Below are 18,810 nucleotides of genomic sequence, written 5' to 3' on the forward strand. Positions count from 1 at the left end.
AAACTGAAAGTTTCCTGCTTCTATAGACTTGTTAATTGCAGGAAGAAAATCCCAAAGGCAAAGTATAAGCCATCGGTGGTTAAGATCCTCATATCTTATTAAAAAGAAAACCATAACACATCAGATAGCACAGCTCCTGGTTTCTTTCTTAACATAATGGTCTTTGTTTATTCTTTAAATAAAAATTGTGCTAAAAATCACTTAACGATTTTGTTGGATTTGGGGAAACAGAGAATGTTGCTAAAAAAACATTTCCAGATTTAGATGGACAGATTTATTAGACAGATGCTGCTCGTGTTTTAAGTTGGCTACTACATCTAGCCATCTGGCCAGAAAGTTGCTTAATGTTATTGTGGATAACATCCACATGTTTGGTGTCGAAACACAATAGAATGTCTTTATTGAAGAACTTCTGATGGACTAATTTTAGGATTAGAACTGACTGCAGGTAGAAGAAAAGCTATGTGATAGAATTTACCAGAACGGAAGGGTGGGGATGCCCATGCTCCAGCTCTAACCCCCTTCCTCTTCTCCCCAGCTCAGTGATGATGTCACAACCACCAATTTTAAGTATTTGGGCACATGTGTTTGTATGTTTGTATGTGTTTGTATGTATGTATGTTTGTATATATGTATGTCATACATATATATATGTATGTGTGTGTATATATACATATATGTGTGTATGTATATTCAATCTATATATGCTATACATATACACACACACACACACACATACACACCCCTCCCCCAAATATGTATAGCATGTGTATGCTTTAAACTGTCCATGCTGTTCACATAATAGTAACATACATTTCTTTGGGTTGTGTACATCTGTGAAAGTTCTAACTTGAAGACAAAGTCATTACTGCAAAAGAAGTAAAAATTGAGTAATTTTTTTTTTTAAGATTCTATTTTTAAGTAATTTCTACACCCAATGTGGGGCTCACACAACCCTGAGATCGAGAGTCACATGCTCTACTGGCTGAGCCTGCCAGGAGCCCAAGTGATTTTTCTTTTTTTTTAAATTCCATTGGAATATGTTTTTAAGTTAAAGTAAGTGGTGCATAATATCTCTGGTGATCCTGACTTTCTATGATGTTTTCAACTGTGCTCAGTTGCTGGGACCAAAATTGTGTCAAGGAATCAAGGAATTCAAAGCCTATGAAGTTCTGAATTCTTGTTCTAGAATTCTCGATCTGGACTTGGTGGTGAGAGATGAAGATGGGAACATTTTGGATCCAGAACTAACTAGCACGATTAGTCTCTTTAGAGCTCATGAAATAGCTTCTAAACAAGTGGAGGAAAGATTGCAAGAAGAAAAAGTAAGTTCTGTTTTTTCTGTAACGTGCCATTGACTTTTGGAGTATCTTTGCTCAGAAACTGTTTTCAACATTAATAAAACACCAGTGAAGCCCAGAATTTGCACTAGAAACCCCCCCAAAAGGCACAACTAAACCATATATTTCATACAGTGATGAATGGAAAGGAGTCCGGCATCAAAACATGCTGCTGAGGGCCAGAATGGATTTCATTCCTTGATGGGGGAGGGTTGTATGGCACTCTGCTTTGTCCTAGGAGGCAAGATCTTAATGACATTGACTTTGTGTTCTCATCTCCTGGGAAACAGTACTTGATTCTGCATTTCCTCTTTGATAGGAGCCCAGGGAGCAACATATTCTAAGCTTGATGAGGGCAGGGAACAAATGTCTTATTGATCTTTTTTATCTTCCCTGGTCTTTAATGGGATCTTCTGTAGAACAGATACTCAGAAATCGATTGATTGAGTCAGCCATTCATTCAGCAGGTCTTTATTGAGCACCTGCTGTGTGCCACATACTGAGGACATAACGATGAATAAGACAGAAATATCCTCGGAGGATTTAGCCTAATGGAGAAACAAAAATTAAGCAGCTATGCATGTAAACACTATTGTGATTGATTGATTAGACACTTGAGTATCTGAAGTCAGTACTCAGTACAAACTCTTTCGGGATTGCGACCTTTGCCCTGGGTGTAGTTACTTTCAGCTGGGTGCATGCATGTGCTGAGAACTCCCGAGTGGGACAGGGAAGTAAGTGACTTGTGGCATTGCTGTGTTATGCCAACTGGTTGCAGGGTTTCCTATTCTGTTGAGAACAAAGAAAGTGAGGGTTAGTGGGGAGTATTGCTCATGTCAACTTTCTGTTTTATTTCTACTTACAGTCCCAAAAGCAGAACATAGATATTAACAGACAAGCTAAGTTTGCTGCCACCCCTTCTCTGGCCTTGTTTGTCAACCTCAAAAATGTGGTTTGTAAAATCGGAGAAGATGCTGAAGTGCTCATGTCTCTCTATGACCCTGTGGAGTCCAAATTTATCAGGTCAGTGACGTTTCCCTGTTGCTGCCTTTCCTCTCTGGTTAATGTCAGGAAAATGGTACTGGAGTCACCGCAGATCTTGCTCTCACAGAGAGCAGAGAGGTGATCAGCTGGCCAGGCTTCCCCCAGCAGCTGACTCCGGTACTGTTTTGGGACGGTGTGATGGCAGGGCTTGGGCTCTGGGCCAGGGTCTGCTTTTCCACATGCACACAGGTATTTGAATGTAGGGTTTTTTGTCTGGTAACATTTCAAGGACCTGGCAACTAAAGATTGAAGTGATTGTTTCCTATGATGTCTTCATAGAGTTTTATGTTTCCAGACTCCCACCCCCCTAAATATTATCACTCTTGTCTTAATCTTGCTTTTTCAAACTTCTGTTTTTTGTCAATGTCATATTTGCAGGTTTGGCCTGTTGTTATTTCTGCAACATGACTGGCTGGAAAGTGGCATCTGGACCAGTGCCTGCTACATAAAGGCTCTCACTTTATTTGTTGAATAAAATATTATAAATCTTGTCTCTGCCATTTCTGTCATTTCTAATGTGGCTTCTTTCATAGTTCTTGCTTTTGTCTCTCAGTAGAACTTTCTATTTATCCAGATGGAAAAATTATGGTTAGATTTTGTGTGAAGTGTGTGTATGTATGTGTGTGCTTGTTTAAAACTGAAATATCTTCATTTTATTATTCAAAAATTTTTTTTAACCGAGATTGAGAGAGGCATGTGCTTGCGAGGGTGGGGAAGGGCAGAGAGAGAATCTTTTTTTTTTTTTTTTAAAGATTTTATTTATTTATTCATGAGAGACACACGGAGAAAGACAGGGACATAGAGGGAGAAGCAGGCCCCCTGTGGGGAGCCCGATGTGGGACTTGATCCCGGGACCCTGGAATGACGACCTGAGCCAAAGGTAGATGCTCAACTACTGAGCCATCCAGGTGCCCCAGAGAGAATCTTAAGCAGATTCCATGCTCAGTGCATAGTCTGGAGTGGGGCTCAATCTCATGAGCTTGAGGTCTTGACCTGAGCTGAAATCAAGAGTCAGACACTTAAAAAAAAAAAAAAAAAAAAAAAAAGAGACACCTAACCGATTGAGCCCCCCAGGTGCCCCTATATCATCCAAAATTTTAAAAGTTAATATGTAAGTTAATATGTGACAGAAAACAGAACAAATGGATGAATTTCATCCTCACTTCTGATATGGACTTAACTTCTTAGGATTCATTTTGTGTATTTGACATGTTTGCTTGTTCTAGGCTCTGAAATAGATGTGCAGTGTTTCTTTTATACTATACAGGAATGAATGGTGAATTTTAGATTATAGTCAATCTAAATAAAACAATGCTTTTAAAATAATAAACCTTGAAATGACATTTGCAAATGATTCCACTGCAGTTGTAACCCTAGACATCCAAAATTACAACCTCTCAAGGGTTTTGTACTGACCGTTCTCTACTGTTACCTTGTGTGGAGATGACTTACGTTTTAATGGAAGAGCAGCTCTGTGTGGCTTGGCTGACATTTCTGAGCTCGTATAGTTCCTGCGTCCTGGACCTTCGTGGTGGTCATCATAAATCAGTGTGGGTGTCTGTTTAGTACCCCGCTGTATTTGGAAAATGAATCTGCTTTTATTTCTTTTGTTTTCAAGTGAAAACTACCTGGTTCGCTGGTCAAGTTCAGGATTGCCTAAAGATATAGACCGATTGCATAATTTGCGGGCTGTCTTTACTGTAAGTACACCCAAAGATGTTCATTTGAATCATTCACCATTCTAATGATTATTTTTAATGACCTCCGTCTGTCTTTTCTCCCTACTAGAGCATGGATCCTTGGGATGCCTGTAATCCATGTGAATTCAGTAATAATAAAACGCCTTCCCAGAACTGTTCTGGGTCTCTCACTTCCCTCTGCATCCCCCTGAAGGAGATTTACCTGGCACTCTCTTAAACTCCTATCTGAAGTTTGCTTATTGTTAATTGACTATTGTTACCGGGTTCCTTTTTGTTATGTGAATGACTTATTAAAATGCTAAAAACTGGTCAGAGAAAAGAGTCTCAATCCATCTTTTTACTATCTATTTCAATTGAACCTGCGTTGAGTAATGGTTCTCCGAAATAATTTATGGAAATTAATATTTCCAGGACCTCGGAAGCAAAGACCTGAAAAGGGACAAAATCAGTTTTGTTTGTCAGATCGTTCGAGTGGGTCGCATGGAGCTGAGAGACAACAACACCAGGAAGCTGACCTCGGGCTTGCGGCGGCCTTTTGGAGTGGCCGGTAATCCATTTCTCTCCTTTTCCTGGGAGTTTCAAGATCATCACATTCACTCTGAATTCGAGCTGCTGCTGAATATTGGACAGTGGGCTGCTTTGATTTATAAGCTCTTCTGTTAGGAAAAAAAAAAATCTCTTAGTTCTTTTCTGTGTGGTTCCTGTGGACGTGCAGCTCAGGATGCTTCAGCCTGCAGGTTTCAGATGTAAATCATACATTTGGTTTTAAAGCAGATCACATCTCCTGAGGGAGACCCTGACCCACATTCTCAGCCTGGAAGAAAGCCAGTCATTGGAAGTTTTCAGTGTTTCTGGACTTGGTGATTCATTGATTTAGGAGTAAATTTGCCCTAAAGAGTCAAAGTGATGAAGAGGTAGAAGGAGAACGGACCATGAGGAGGACACGGTTATCTTGAAATAGGTGGCATTTGTCCTCCATATTTGTGTTCTGCTATTTTGGTGACAGCCCAAGAAAAGGGAGAGATTAGTCACATCGCCAGGGAAGGTGAGGGCGTCCCCCCTCAGTCTGCTGGGGAAGGTGAGGGTATCCCCCCTGGTCTGCTGGGGGAAGGTGAGGGTGTCCCCCCTGGTCTGCCGGGGGAAGGTGAGGGCGTCCCCCCTCAATCTGCTGGGGGAGGTGAGGGTATCCCCCCTGGTCTGCCAGGGGAAGGTGAGGGCATCCCCCCTCAGTCTGCTGGGGAAGGTGAGGTTGTCCCCTCCTGGTCTGCTGGGGGAAGGTGAGGGCGTCAGTCTGCTGGGAAAGATGAAGGCATTCCCCCCTGGTCTGCTGGGGAAGGTAAGGGCGTCCCCCCTCAGTATGCTGGGGAGGTGAGGGCATCCCCCTTGTTCTGCCGGGGAAGGTGAGGGCATCCCCCCGGTCTGCTGGGGAAGGTGAGGGCGTCCCCCCTTGTCTGCTGGGGGAGGTGAAGGTGGTTCTATGTTTTTGATGCAAAAGGTAAATGTTTTATCATAGTGATTCTCGCGCCTAACTGTAGATGAGAACGGTTGGGGAAGTATTAAAACATATATTCCTGCCTAGCTCCCACAGCCTGCCAATTAAATTAGAATTGCTTCTTTCACCAACATCACCTGTGAGCCACTGTGGGCCACGTGGCGCCTGGCGGGACGCTGCCGTCAGACTGCCTTCCTCCTCGTGTTCCTCCTGCTCGTGGCACCGAGCAGGCCCATGGGACTGTGTTGCTTAGTGTGCGCCTCTAATCTTCTCAGGACCTCCTCTGACCTGCTCTTCTCTTTCTGGTCAGAAAGGATACCTACCTCTCCACCTCAGAAGGTTGATCCCCCTCTTTTGGTAATCAGCTTCTGCCCCTTCTGGTGCAATTGCAGTTCCCACATCTGAACTTAATTTTGAGGTTTTATCCAGAATAACTTCTGCATGTTTGTGTCGACAGAGCTCAGATGAACAATGTGTTCATGGACTTTTAAGCTTATATTTCTCAGCTTCCTATGGAAAATATTATGTCACGTTTCTTTTTTAATAGACTGTAACAGCGGGGATATAAAAACTATGAAAAAACCAGCGTAATTAACACATACGTCATTCATAATTTTGTGTAGCCGGGCTCGTGCCAGAGCCCCAACCGGAGCAAGAACTTCCTTGGCACGGGCTGCTGTGCCGCCGAGCAGCCCTAGAGGGAGTTTCCCTGCAAAAGCTGTCCGCATTGTTGCAGCCTTCACCTCCCAGGATCCAGGTGGTGGTGGCCCTGGGAGGGCTGTTGCTTCCAGGATCTTAGAGGATTAAGGCTGCCTTCTCCCAACTGGTGCTTGGATGCGACTTGCATTACCTGCTCCCTTGCTGCCTTCCTGCGAGACTCTGCTGGGCTCCTGATGGGTTCCCGGGGCCAAGTACTGGGGTTGTACGACCAGGGAGAGACACTCCACTGGTGGGGTGAGCCCCACGACAGAGGAGACAGCTGTGCAGACACACAGGCAGGCTGTCTGTTGTGGCCTGTGGGTGACAGGTGTTGTCTGAGGCTCAGACTCACCTTGCCGTGGCCCAGAGCCACATGGTTCTGAACTGGTGGTGGACGTGTGGTCTTGGGCATGGGTGCACCTTAATAGGCACGTCTCGTGCTCATCAGGTGCCCCTAAGGATACTTAAAGCTGGAAGCATCCTCTAGTAGGTGGAGACTGCAGTCCAGGCCATGCGTTTCAGAGCACCCACAACCTCATGTTCAGGTTCACTTGTGATTCTTTGACCTGCATGTCTAAACACATGCATGGGCTCTTTGCTCTGTGGGGAGCGCTGGTTCCGCAGAGTGTGTGTTGGGGGCATACTCCCTCAGGACACACTCAGGAGGCTGCGTGGGATCTCTGCAACCAACCAGGAGGTGGCATTGCTTATCCTGGTCCTACGGAGCCCTCCCCCTTTTGTGGGGGCAGGTGGTAGAAATGGAAATTGCCCACATTTTTAGTATATGACCATAGTCATCGAGGAAGAGAGAATCAGGCACGTTGCTCACCTCTCTTGGGTTAAGGGTGGCAATTGAGCAGAGACCGAGTAAGTGTCCAGGGCTGTTCTTGGGGTTTCTGACTGTGTTGGTCAAAGCTTGAGCATCAGAGACTTTCTGGCTGACTTGGGGCAAGGTCATTCGATTGTGTCCTTGAGCCTGAATTTCCTCAGTTGTGCAGAAGGTGATTGTGAGGATTAGCTGTCTGGTATCCCTTGAGAGAGTGTTTGTCTCCAGATACCGGCACGGGGCAGGTAGGTGGCGGCAGCGACTTGATTATTGTGATGTCACTTGGAGGAATGTGGCAGGAACTTACAGATGACCCAGAGCAGTGCCGAACAGTGCCAACCAGTGCAGTCGGCCCTGGCCACATGTGGCTATTATGTAAATGAATGCAATCAAAGGAAAAATTCAGTTCCACCACCACGGTCCAGGTGCTTGTGGTTCCAGAACATTACATCATCAAACGATGTTCTATTGGGGAGTGCAGGTCTAAACTGTCCGTGGCATCCTAAGCAAAAGAATTTACTTTAAAAAAAAAATTAAAAAAGATTTTGAGAGAGAGAGCGAGAGAGGGAGAGCGAGCAGAGGGGAGGGGCAGACGGAGAGGGAGAAGCAGATTCCCCACTGAGGTGGCAGCCCGACCTGGGGCTCGATCCCAGGACTCTGGGATCTTGGCATCACGACCTGAGCTGAAGGCAGACACTTAACTGACTCAGCCATGCAGGTGCCCCCAGGCAAAGGAATTTATGAAGTAGAACTCTACCATTTGAACCCCACTCCAATTTGGGCCAGCATTTTCAGATAATTTCATTTTTCTTTTGAACATGAAAATGCTTTAAACTTGGATATTAAAAAAAAAATGCCACCGTGCAGTTTATGCTGTTGTTTTGTTAGAAGACAATCTGGTGTTCCTCTGTTTGTTTGTTTTCTCTGATTATAGCACTTAAACAATGTCTGTTTTTTTCTTGTCCCTAGTGATGGATGTAACGGATATAATAAATGGAAAAGTAGACGATGAGGATAAGCAGCATTTCATCCCCTTTCAGCCGTAAGTATGGAGCAATCAGAGCACTTAACTAGATAGACTATGGAAAACGTGTGTAATAATTCTCTACAAAATTAAGTTTATGAATTCAGCACAGAGTTTGGTTCTTTTATAATAATGACAAATCTGTGTAGTCACTGCATTTTTGTAGCCGCATGAATCTGAGGTTAAAGTTGCTTTATGGTCTTAGACGTAGAAGATTTTCCATGTGATTCAGGGGAATCACCTTATCACATAGGACACGCAGAAGTACCATTCCACTCTGAGCATGCATATTTCTTTGCATAATTGATTTATTATAGTAGCTATTCACATATTCAAAATACAGCACTTTGAAATTCATCACGGGAGGTTGCTCTTTTTAAAATAGAAAACCAAACAAAATAATGAGGCCTTCTTTTGTAAAGCGAGAAGTAAGGCTTGAAGCAAATAATCATGCTGTTGACTTTCTGCCTCTGGTTGCTCAGAGTGGACTGGGTCTGTGCTCCCCATTCTTCGGGTTTATGTAGTTCTGAAGCCAGGTGTATGGAGAGGTGTGGGAAGCTTGGAAAACATTTGGAGAAGATTTGTCAAATTGATCCTCTGATTGGAAAGTAGATCCCGTGGAAAAGGTCGGAAGAATTGGCATTACTTCCTTGGGGATTAAAGCGAGAGAGTACCTATATAACGTCTCTGGCCACTTCACCAGGCACTTCTCCATCTCAGGCAGCCGTGGAGAGACAGAAAGGGGTTGGAGTGGTTTAGGTAATCAGAAGAGACAGTTTCCTCCTGGGGGTGTGAAATCTTAGAGGAGAAGACCATAAGGTGTGTTAGAATGACCTGTCACAGTGCTCTGCCTTCTGCCTCTTCTCATTTCTGTTTTTACTTAAGTGGTTCCAGGCTTGAAACGAATTTTATTTTAGGAATTTTACATTGTCTTCAGGTGTCAGTCGTGGAGGTTTGGAGGCTGGGGTTACTCAGGAGGTGGCTGAAGGAGTCTCTGGGGCACGGTGGGCAGGAGCTGTGAGCTTGGCTTCCCTTTGCATCACCCATTCTTGCGTGGGGGATCTCCTCACTCAGCCCCAGACTTGAGAGCCACTTGGTCAGGATGGGGTCAGAGTGATCAGAGTGGTTTTCTTTGCAGGCGGGTGATCTAGTCAGATAGCATCCTAAAGCGTGGCTCAGTGGAAATTTTTCTAATCCTCCCCGTGTGTGAGAATAACAGAAAACCCTGCATTAACCAGCTTGAAATGGGTATCTCACCACACAAAACCGGAGGCTAACAGGTCTTCTGTGGCTTCATTTTGGTAGGGTTGCTCTTCTGTCCAATATGGTAGCCTCTGTCCAATGTGGTAACCATGAGCTACACGTGGCTATTTAAATTAGGGAAGATTAAATAAAATTAAATACTTAGTTCTTCGATCGCATTTAAAGTGTGTTCAGTACCTCAGGTCAGTGAGGTCAGTGAGGATCTAGAACATTCCCACCAATGCAGAACGTCCCGTTGGTTAGTGCTGTCTCGGAATCACACCTGGTGAAGATAGTTACAAAGGAAGCACAGTTCTGCAGAATCTGGAAGTTTCCTCAGTAAACAAGGGAAACATCATCTTTGAACATGGGTAGATATTGAGGTAATGAATAAAATATACCCTTATAAAATGATAATACTAAGTTGCTTCTTTTGCCCGTGAGAAATAATGTAGCCCAGTGCTGTTTTGAATGCTGTTTTATATATTAGACCTCAGAGTTTCTTTGATGCCCTAATGTACTACTGACTTGAAATTACCTGTTGCCTGTTAGTATCTTCTGGGAAAAGTCAAGGAGAAAAAACAAAACAAAACAAACCTGTGGGTTATTGTTTTGAAAAGTTAGGGGAGTTATTAGTTTTAGATTCACTAGTCTAAATTTCACTGGGTTGTGTTAGGAGCTGCCTGAGATAGCATATTGTCACCATCTTTTTCTGTCTTATCGCAAAACACCCGTTTTAAAAAATATTATTACGTGTTTGACTCTTATTATAATTTGTGATTCCTTGCTCCATTAAAAGAAGGCTAATACTCAGATTAATATTTCGAGTGTTTGTAACAAAAGAGCAGCATGATTTTAATAGCAAAATAAGCAATGAAAGCAGTTCTTTGGGAAATGCCATGCTAATGAAACCGTTTTTTGCTCCATTAAAACTGATTTATTATATCGCAGGATAAGTTTTAGGGAAGCTAACACAGTGTACATCTTTTTCTTTCTGTCTTTTTTAACTTGGTGAAGTAAATTAAAGTAGTCCTCAGCTCTCTTGAGTAATGTGGGCTCAAGTGATGAATAATACTTGGCCTTGGTTCTGGAAATGATTTTAAACATTATGTACATGACGTACATTTTCTCGCTTATTGCATATTGTGCTTTGTTTTGCTATGTGGTATTTCTCTTTGCACATGTTGCCTGTTTGTACTCTTGGTCTTAGTATAGCTTTTATGAAAAAAACTCATGATCCATGGGACCCTCAAATATTGATGATTTACATTCATAATTGTGTTGTCACAGTCTCACTTCTCAGACATAGTAGTATGTTCTCCAAAGACTTTGCCATTCTTCTCGTACTTAATTATCTGAGGCTACACTGAATATATAATCTGATGGAGTAGAGTGGTCACCACCCAAGTTCCCCAAGCAGTTAGGTTCTAGGGATCCCTTTTTGGTCTTGATTTTGCTTTTCCCTTCACACCACCTGCCTCTTGACCTATGCTATGGTCAGGAATTATTAAAATTGAAGAAATGGACATAAACATTCCTTGTGATTAAATGCTGTCCAAACACATTGTTTTCAGATAAGTGTCCTTTTTTTATTATCTGATAGAAATGGAGTGGAGGCTTGGTGCATGTTTATTTCCTGGGGATTGGGTCAACCTCGTTTGCTTTACTTCTCTTGTGTGGTTCAGCATTTTCCTGATCAATGCTCTTCCCTGTCTCTCTTGTCATCTATCCTGTCCTTTGTCGTGCGTTGACTCATGATGACTCTCTCGCATTCGGTGACGATGATCTCTTGTGTTCCCTTGTTACCGTGACCTCTGGGTCTCTGTGCCCCTTTGTCTCCTGTGGTCTTGGTCGTCCCGTGCCCTCCAGGCTCGCGTTGGACGACGCCATTCGACACAAGCCGCTGAACATGTCATCCCGTTTTTCACCCAGGGTGGCAGGGGAGAATGACTTCCTTCAGACTGTTATAAACAAAGTCATTGCTGCCAAAGAAGTCAACCACAAGGGCCAGGGTATGTATTCTTTTGTTTTATTTCTACACATGTTCAGTTATTACATGAACTTGAGACAATGCTGTATGGTTTGCATTTTAGTTTGATGATGATGATAATGGTGGTGGTGATGATGTTGATGGTGATGATAATGGTGATGATGGTGATGCTACTGATGATGATGGTGGTGGTAGTGGTGGTGATGTTGGTGATGAGGATGGTGATGATGCTGATGGTGATGACGAGAATGAGTATGATGATGGTGGAGATGGTGATGCTGCTGATGGTGATGGTGATGCTGGCAGTGTTGGATCACAATCTACATGTACGGTGTATGTACAGTATATAAAGGGTTTCTTGTTGATCTCCCTTGTCAGCATTGCTGAGCCCCAAGCCCCTGGATGAGTAGGGGAGGCTGTGTGGGACACAATGAAATGTTTGCAAAGAGCCCAGTGTTGAGACTAGAAGCAACTCATTTGTTTGCTTTCCTGAGTCTTCTGCAGCCCTCCCTTCTTCTCCTAGCCATTTTTGAAAGCACTTGAAGGACTTTACAAGAGAATACGGTCACTGTCCACTGGCTGTTACTTCACTTTTGCTGCTCAGAGAATTGCGGAGACATTCGGCACAGCCTGGCTCCCTGTGCTCCTTACTCTCTTCCTTGTCCGTGTCGCACACTCAATGCTGGCACGGTTTGCTGGGGCTCCCCTTCCTCTCTTTGAGGAAGTGGCTTCGTTTTGCAGATGGATCTCTCTTCAGTTTTGTAATGGAAGGGATTTCTCCTCCTGACTCCACGTCTTGCACTCCTCATTTTTAATCCCCCGCTGACAGGTTTCCCAGCAGCTGACCTTCTGTTGGCAGAGGCAATGAATCAGTCACCCCAGGCTGGTGACAGTTGGCACTCGGGCTGGCCAGGACCGCTGCCAGAACACAGCTGCTTACGGAGGCCTCCAGCTCGAGGGGAAGTCACCTTCACAACGTCTCCCACCTAAGGCTGTTTTTTGCGCCAGTGGGAGAACCCACTTTTCAGCCCCTGATTAGATGGCGACTTATCATAAAGTCGGTAGAGCTTAAGTGGAGCGACTTCTCTCATTGTCTAGTTACCTTATGTCACTATCCTTTTAAGACACAATTCTCTTGACTCATTTTCCATTGTTATAAAGGGGAGTGTGAATTGAGTTTGAAGAATGTTCGGGAGGAGTGAGTAGCTTTTGGTGTTCTGCGTTGTGAACTAGCCAGCTCTGTCCCTGGCAAACAACAACAAAACAAAAACCCCGACCCAAAGCGTTAATGAACCGTGGCCTCTGTAGACAGAGCAGTTTAAGCTGACCCAGGACCCACCTTCTCATCAATTACCAGCTCTCTGATTTACACTTAATTGAAAACCACAGGGAGATCCAATTAAAGCTGTTTTGATTGGAGCCACTCTTAGACTGGGAGTGCCAGTCCCCAGACCCCAGGCTCCTGTTGGATGGAGTCTCTCTGGCAGAGCCATTGGATTTTGATAAACTTCTATCACGGAGTCACACAGGAGAAGTGGAGATTGGTGTCAGGCCAGCAGGAGGACCCACAGCCTGCCTCTGTCAGGCTCCCTGGTGTTGGGGCGCAAATGTGTGTCACCAGAGGCCATGGGACTCATACCAGGGGGCCCAGGTCCTTGGTCTCCAGGAGACGGATGGGGTGTTTTAGGTCACAGTGAGAACTGAGAGACTAGAGCATCTTTTCTCAAGGGGACCACAGGTGCCTTCCTGAACTGCGGTGCCCCCAAGCAATGTCACTAGCTGGGTTTTTTTTTTTTTCCTCCCCGAAGGAGCATTTCTGAAGTGAACATTTCTCTGGGCCTCATTGCATCAGTTGCCTGCAAGGCCTGTGGGTTGGCCCAGTGGAGCTCTGTGTTTCCCCAGGTGGTGACCCAGGCTCACCCCGGTGATGTCTGCTTGCCTGTCAAGCCATGGTGAAGAGTACGGGCTGGTGGGAGGGACGTGGAAGCCTGGGAAGTCTTCACTCCGGACCAGGGTGTTTCCTGTGCTCATCTGTTCTGAGCTCCTCTCTAGGCGCTGGCCTGTTTGGGGTTTAATGTCCACATGTTTACTTGTCCCAGTTGACATTTTTTGTATTTAGCCCAAATTATTCTGCACCCTGAACCCAGAGGTGCTGGGTGTTGTATGCGGACAGTGAAGCCCCAGACACCCCCGGACATCTGTTCTCTATTGTTTGAGATAGAATGTGTGCTAATCTCTTTTGTTTTTAGCTACTCTGGTTAAGCAAAAGTCAACCTAAAATACCCTTTATCTTTGGAAATGGGCCTCATTTTCTCTTTTGAGGAAAGTGTTTTAAACCCGGTGTAATCAGGAAAGCTTAATCTCCGTGTTTAAATCGCTTTCTAACAAATTGAATTGTGTCATTAAGTTACTTGTTTATGAACTAAGATCGTTGAGCGAGCTGGTATTTGTGAGAAAGGAAAGGTGTTGGGAAGGCGGCAGGGTTTTAGAATGGTGTTAAACGTTTTTCTGCCTCTGACCTCTGTACATGATCACCACGTCTTGCAGGTCCTTGAAAAATGTCTTGGAGTCACATTCCTTCTGGGGACAGTCATTCCTTTGGCAGGTTTTGGGGACCTGAGTGAGAATTGAGAGCCCATCAGCGGTACCTGGGTATCCCCAGGAGGGACCACGTCTGTTTGTGTCACCTGCAGTGATAATCTCCCCTTGCACTTCTGCAGGCGTCTCTCTTACTTGGTCTGCTCTACTGGAGGCCACAGCCATGGGTTAGGTGCCTGGCCCTTCAAGGGACCTTGCCTGCAGGTCCAGAGCAACACCAGCCTGTGGTGCCTTTGTGTTACTTAGAGAAAGGGTGCCTATCCTCTGGGTGAGTGAGGACATGCAGGCAGGGCCTGGGCACACGGCTCGGTGAGCAGAGTGTGAGCTGGGTTTGGCTCTCACTTGCCTTTCTTTGCCAGGGCTTTGTGCAGTGCGCATTCTGAGCAATGATACACATGCCCCCGGTTGGGTGTCACCTGCTGACATCTCTTTAGGGACCTCTTGTTACTGGTTATGCTTCTCTCCTCCTTCTTCAGACTCTCCCTCTCATGATTTGGAGTTTTATATCTTGAAAAGAAAGAGAAAGGAAAAAAATATCAAAGTAAAGAAAAAGGAAAGTACTATGCATAAAACAATCTACCTTAGATAATACATCTGTCTCTGTTTATTAACATTTTCTTTGCAGAGGACAGATGTTTCTAGGCCAGCTGAGAGGAGATGGGAAGCTCGAGGAAAAAGGTGTGAGGTGTGGGGTTTCATCAAGCAGGGTGGCTCTGGGCAGGAGCCACGTGGGTGGCCCTCCGTGTGGGAGCGTCGGGGGTGTCCCAGTTCTGCTGGGAGTGCACGTTTGTGGACAATGTCTGTGGTTTACCCATCTGCCTTCTACTGAAGGCTGAGCTAAGCAGTGGTGAATGGTCCCTGTGTCCTGGGGGAGGAATGGCTGGACAGACACACACTAGTAGTGTTAGAGCAAATATTTTTATATTCTGATGCGCACTTGGGGTCCTGCAGGGCTGAGTGACCAGGGAGCAAGCCAGCCAGGCCCCCAGGGTCCCAGGGACAGAGACCCGGACGTGTCAGCTGACAGTGACAACTTCCCTTCCCTGGGAGAAAGGTCCTGTTTTCAGAGTGGCCACGAGTGCCAGGCAACTCATTTATCTCCCGCCTTTGGTTTCATTACAAAGTGTCTTTTATTTTTATTTCCTGTTTGCTTGCTGCCCAAGAGTATTTTACACAAAATGCAACTGTCCATCAGCTTTGTGGAGCGAGAGGATGGTACACACGCTCAGCTCTCAGGTGCTAGAAAGTTTCCCATGTTTTGTCCATGGAAGCCCTTCCGTCTTGCTCAGAGGGTTTCAGGGTCTTCGCTTTCTCCCCCTTTGGAGGCAAGAGCCAAGTGGTGGCCAGAGCATTTATTTCTCCTTTGCTGTGATGTCGTGAAACATAGGGACCGGGCTGCCCTGGCTGTGCGGACTGGCCTGGCGCTGTGCTGCCCACTTGAGAAGCTTCCTGGGTCAGAGGAGCTGTGAATTTACCTCCCGAACCCTCTGGTGTGGTCATCCTTCTGGGAAGAATGGAAAAGGATAGCTTTCTCAATCACGCCTAGAAAAATGCTTCTTCCTGATTTATCTTAAATGCCTATCAGAGGAGTCATTGGTTCTGTGCACAGCTCTGCTAATGTGCATTCACCTGGGCATTAGGCACCTCCGGGGCAGGGTTTGTATCCCAGCTAGTCAGACACAGGTGACTTACCTGTGCCAGGTACTTTTCTGGGCCTCTCTCTTTCTCACACACCCACATTTTCTCTTAAGTTGTTGGTTTGTCAATTAACAGTTGCTCCTTCGTTGAGGTTGGTTTCCTGAAATTATCTTTCAGAAATGAAGCTAAAACATGACTCATGTATCCATTGTTTTCCTAGGTTTGTGGGTAACCCTGAAATTACTTCCTGGAGATATCCATCAGATTAGAAAAGAATTTCCTCATTTAGTGGACAGGACCACAGCGGTGGCTCGGAAAACGGGGTTTCCGGAGATAATCATGCCTGGTAAGAATTGTCCGTCCACACTTCCGAGTGTGGTGTGGATGTGGCCAGCGTTTGGGGCATTTGGCTCGCCGGCCACCATGAGCAGTGCGGGGACAGTAGCCTGTAGGAACTCTGGCCAGCAGAGGGTGGAGCTTGTGGTAGGTGGTGTGTAAACCCCAGCGTGGTTACGGATCATCCGTGTAGGCAGGAGCTGTGGCCAGAGTGAGAGCTGACCACCTAGGTTCAGGCTGCGGGGAGGTGGCTTCTCTTGGTTGTAATAACCTGCTGGTGGGAGTGGCTTCTGGCAGCATGGTAATAAGGACAAGCCGGTGAAACAAGCATTTCCAGAAACCCAGCCCTAAGGGCTTGAGATGGGTTTCCACCCCGGCTTGAGTGAACAACGTCCTCTTCATTGTAAGCAAACCCTTTACTGTCACATGTTCTATTTTTTAAAAAATATTTTATTTATTTATTTGACAGAAAAAGAGAGCATAGGCAGGGGGAGCATCAGGCAGAGGGAGAGGGAGAAGCAGGCTCCCCGCTGAGCAGGGAGCTTGACTTGGGGCTGGATCCCAGGACCTCAGGATCATGACCTGAGCCGAAGGCAGATGCTTAACTGAGCCCCCCAGGTGCCCCTCCTGTATTCCATTGTCACCCTTAATCTAGAAGCCTTGCACTTTGTCTCTGCCCCACATCATGTGGTGGAAAGGAAGAACGGGACTTAGACATTCCACCGACCCTGGCCACACGGACTGTGTTTGCTCCGTGGGGTAATACGTATAATGTGATTAAGGGCTGTGGAGTGTGGGGCTGTTTCAAGGGCCATGTGGGATTCACTTTTGGTTCTGATCAACGGCTCAGTCATGGTTGGTTCCCTCTAGGATGAAGGCAGCTCTTTTATGATGGTAACATAGGTTCACAATGAAGATCCATTAACAGCTCTGGAATCATCCAGAATGTGTTCAAAGTTAAGGGGGCATGATTTAGGTAAATGGACCCTACTATGTTCCAGGCTTAAAAAAAATGGCCCTTAGGGTGGGTTGTCTCTTCACCACAGTGGTCCCCGGCCTGGAAGCCCAGCCTTCAGCCCTAGAAGTGAGAACATGGGACCCCAAATCCGTCCTGTGTTTGGAGTTGCGCCACAGCTCCTCTGTGACCTCGCTTGGCTGTGGTCTGCTGCTCTGAAGAATGAGTGGTGATAATCTCTACCTGTGGGGCGGGTTAGAGCTGGGATGCTGTAGGGGGTAAAGTGATGGAGAATGCAAGCCCCACTTGCTCGAATGGCCAAATGGCCGAACCCTGAGGATACCCATCAGCTCAGGCACCTGAGCGGCAGAGACAGCAAGCTTCTGAGTTCCCCCGGGCACCTGCTCTGTTTTTGCACAGTGACCTCTGCTGGGTTGTCTCCTGTGCATATTGACTTCATCCCCTAGGTAAGGCCCTTTGATGTCTCCCGTCTTCTTCCCAGACGTCAGTGTCCTGAAGAAGATGGCTTGCTTTTGACCCAGTGTTTCCCAGCAAGGAGCCTGAGCATCGTCCAGACCGACCTGCTCAGTCCGCTGCCCTGCGGCCCCCGGACAGTGAAGGGCTGGGTGGTGCAACGTTGCACATTAGCCACCTAGACGTCAGCTCTTCCCTCCTAGTGCAAGGGTGGTATGAGGGAGATGTGGACACCTGACAAATGTTTGGATAGACATCTGCTCAAAACAAGGAAAGAAGGGCAGAAAGTGAATGTTTACACCTGGTACCTGCACGGTTCATATTACTTAGTATCGCTCCGGCCTGATAATGGATTTTAAGCTTATTAAACCAATAATGGAATTCCATGTTACGATTAATCTCATGTTTACATAATACTTTTCAGTTTCCAAATAACGTTCTTATTAATAATCTGATTTGATCCTCACGAGATCTTGGGCAAGCACGTTAATATTTATCCTTTATATCTGTGGGATACTTTCTGGTTTGCAGATAATGCTCACATTAATAATGTGGCTTGATCCATCTGAGGATCTCGGAAGCCCACACATTGGTGTTGAACTAATTGTGATCAAAATTAAGCCACAACCTGAAGTTACACAGCTAATGAGCAGTAGAAATGGGGCCAAACCACCCTCCCCTTGGCGTGGGTGAGATTCCCTGTGGCGTCCCTTTATCGGGCTCCACGGTACACTCGCAGGAAGAGGTATCTGCTCATTGTGTGTGTTGTCAGAATTACTGCTTTGTTTATTTTAGGGCAGGTGGGGAATGTTCTTTCTGCTACCTCTATCTTTCAGGGCTGTTGTGGGTCACTGTATATTCTCACTGGTGAATCAATGGGAAAGACATCGCAGATTGGTTAGGCTGGGTCGTAGTGGCTCACCCGTAGGGGAAGAAAGCATGATCTCCAGCGCGCTGCACAACCTTGGGATGTCTTCTATGGGCAGGAGTCAAGTCTGTGTGCAGCAAACTAATTTGGAGCTCTTCGTGGGTATATTGCTTGCACGTGAGCTTGAGATGAAATTTATAGATTAGGATGACATTGTGCATTCATCTTGGGTAGCCTTAGGATGGCCTCGTGTTCAAAGGGAGACCCAGAAATCTAGCTTGTACTGGTCGTGTTTCCTTCTTTAATTGGTCAACTTAAAAGGTAAGGCTAGACCTCTAAAATAACCTCCTAATGGATTCCCGGGGAAGCCATACAGCTGACCGTTGTTCCCGCAGGTTCTGTGTGCTAAAGTTGGGGGTCAGGGTTCCTGTAGCATGGGATTCCAGCTATAGTTGAGTCACCTTGTTCTCTCTGGCCGGGGGATCACTAACAGGCTGTGGGCGCCGCTTTACACCCTCTGGGGTGGGGGTGGGGATGGAGATGAGACAGCCTGGGGTGTTTTCACTCAGATCTCATGGCCTTCA

General features: G+C 45.8%; 1 protein-coding gene across 2 annotated transcripts in view; it reads left to right on the forward strand.

Moving 5' to 3' along the window:
- The window catches only part of DOCK1 (dedicator of cytokinesis 1), a 494,693-nt gene that overhangs the window by 75,988 nt on the left and 399,895 nt on the right, over positions 1 to 18,810 (forward strand). Inside the window, exons 7-13 of one of the 2 annotated variants that reach the window (XM_025467625.3) lie at positions 1,190 to 1,325; positions 2,206 to 2,363; positions 4,003 to 4,084; positions 4,496 to 4,631; positions 8,071 to 8,143; positions 11,237 to 11,379; positions 15,814 to 15,939. In XM_025467625.3, the coding sequence (XP_025323410.1) occupies positions 1,190 to 1,325; positions 2,206 to 2,363; positions 4,003 to 4,084; positions 4,496 to 4,631; positions 8,071 to 8,143; positions 11,237 to 11,379; positions 15,814 to 15,939 (854 nt within the window). The remainder of the gene's footprint in view (positions 1 to 1,189; positions 1,326 to 2,205; positions 2,364 to 4,002; positions 4,085 to 4,495; positions 4,632 to 8,070; positions 8,144 to 11,236; positions 11,380 to 15,813; positions 15,940 to 18,810) is intronic. The other variant, XM_025467626.3, reaches the window with a different exon arrangement.

This window comes from Canis lupus, chromosome 28 (genome assembly GCF_003254725.2).
Source record: "Canis lupus dingo isolate Sandy chromosome 28, ASM325472v2, whole genome shotgun sequence".
Taxonomy (NCBI): Eukaryota; Metazoa; Chordata; class Mammalia; order Carnivora; family Canidae; genus Canis; species Canis lupus.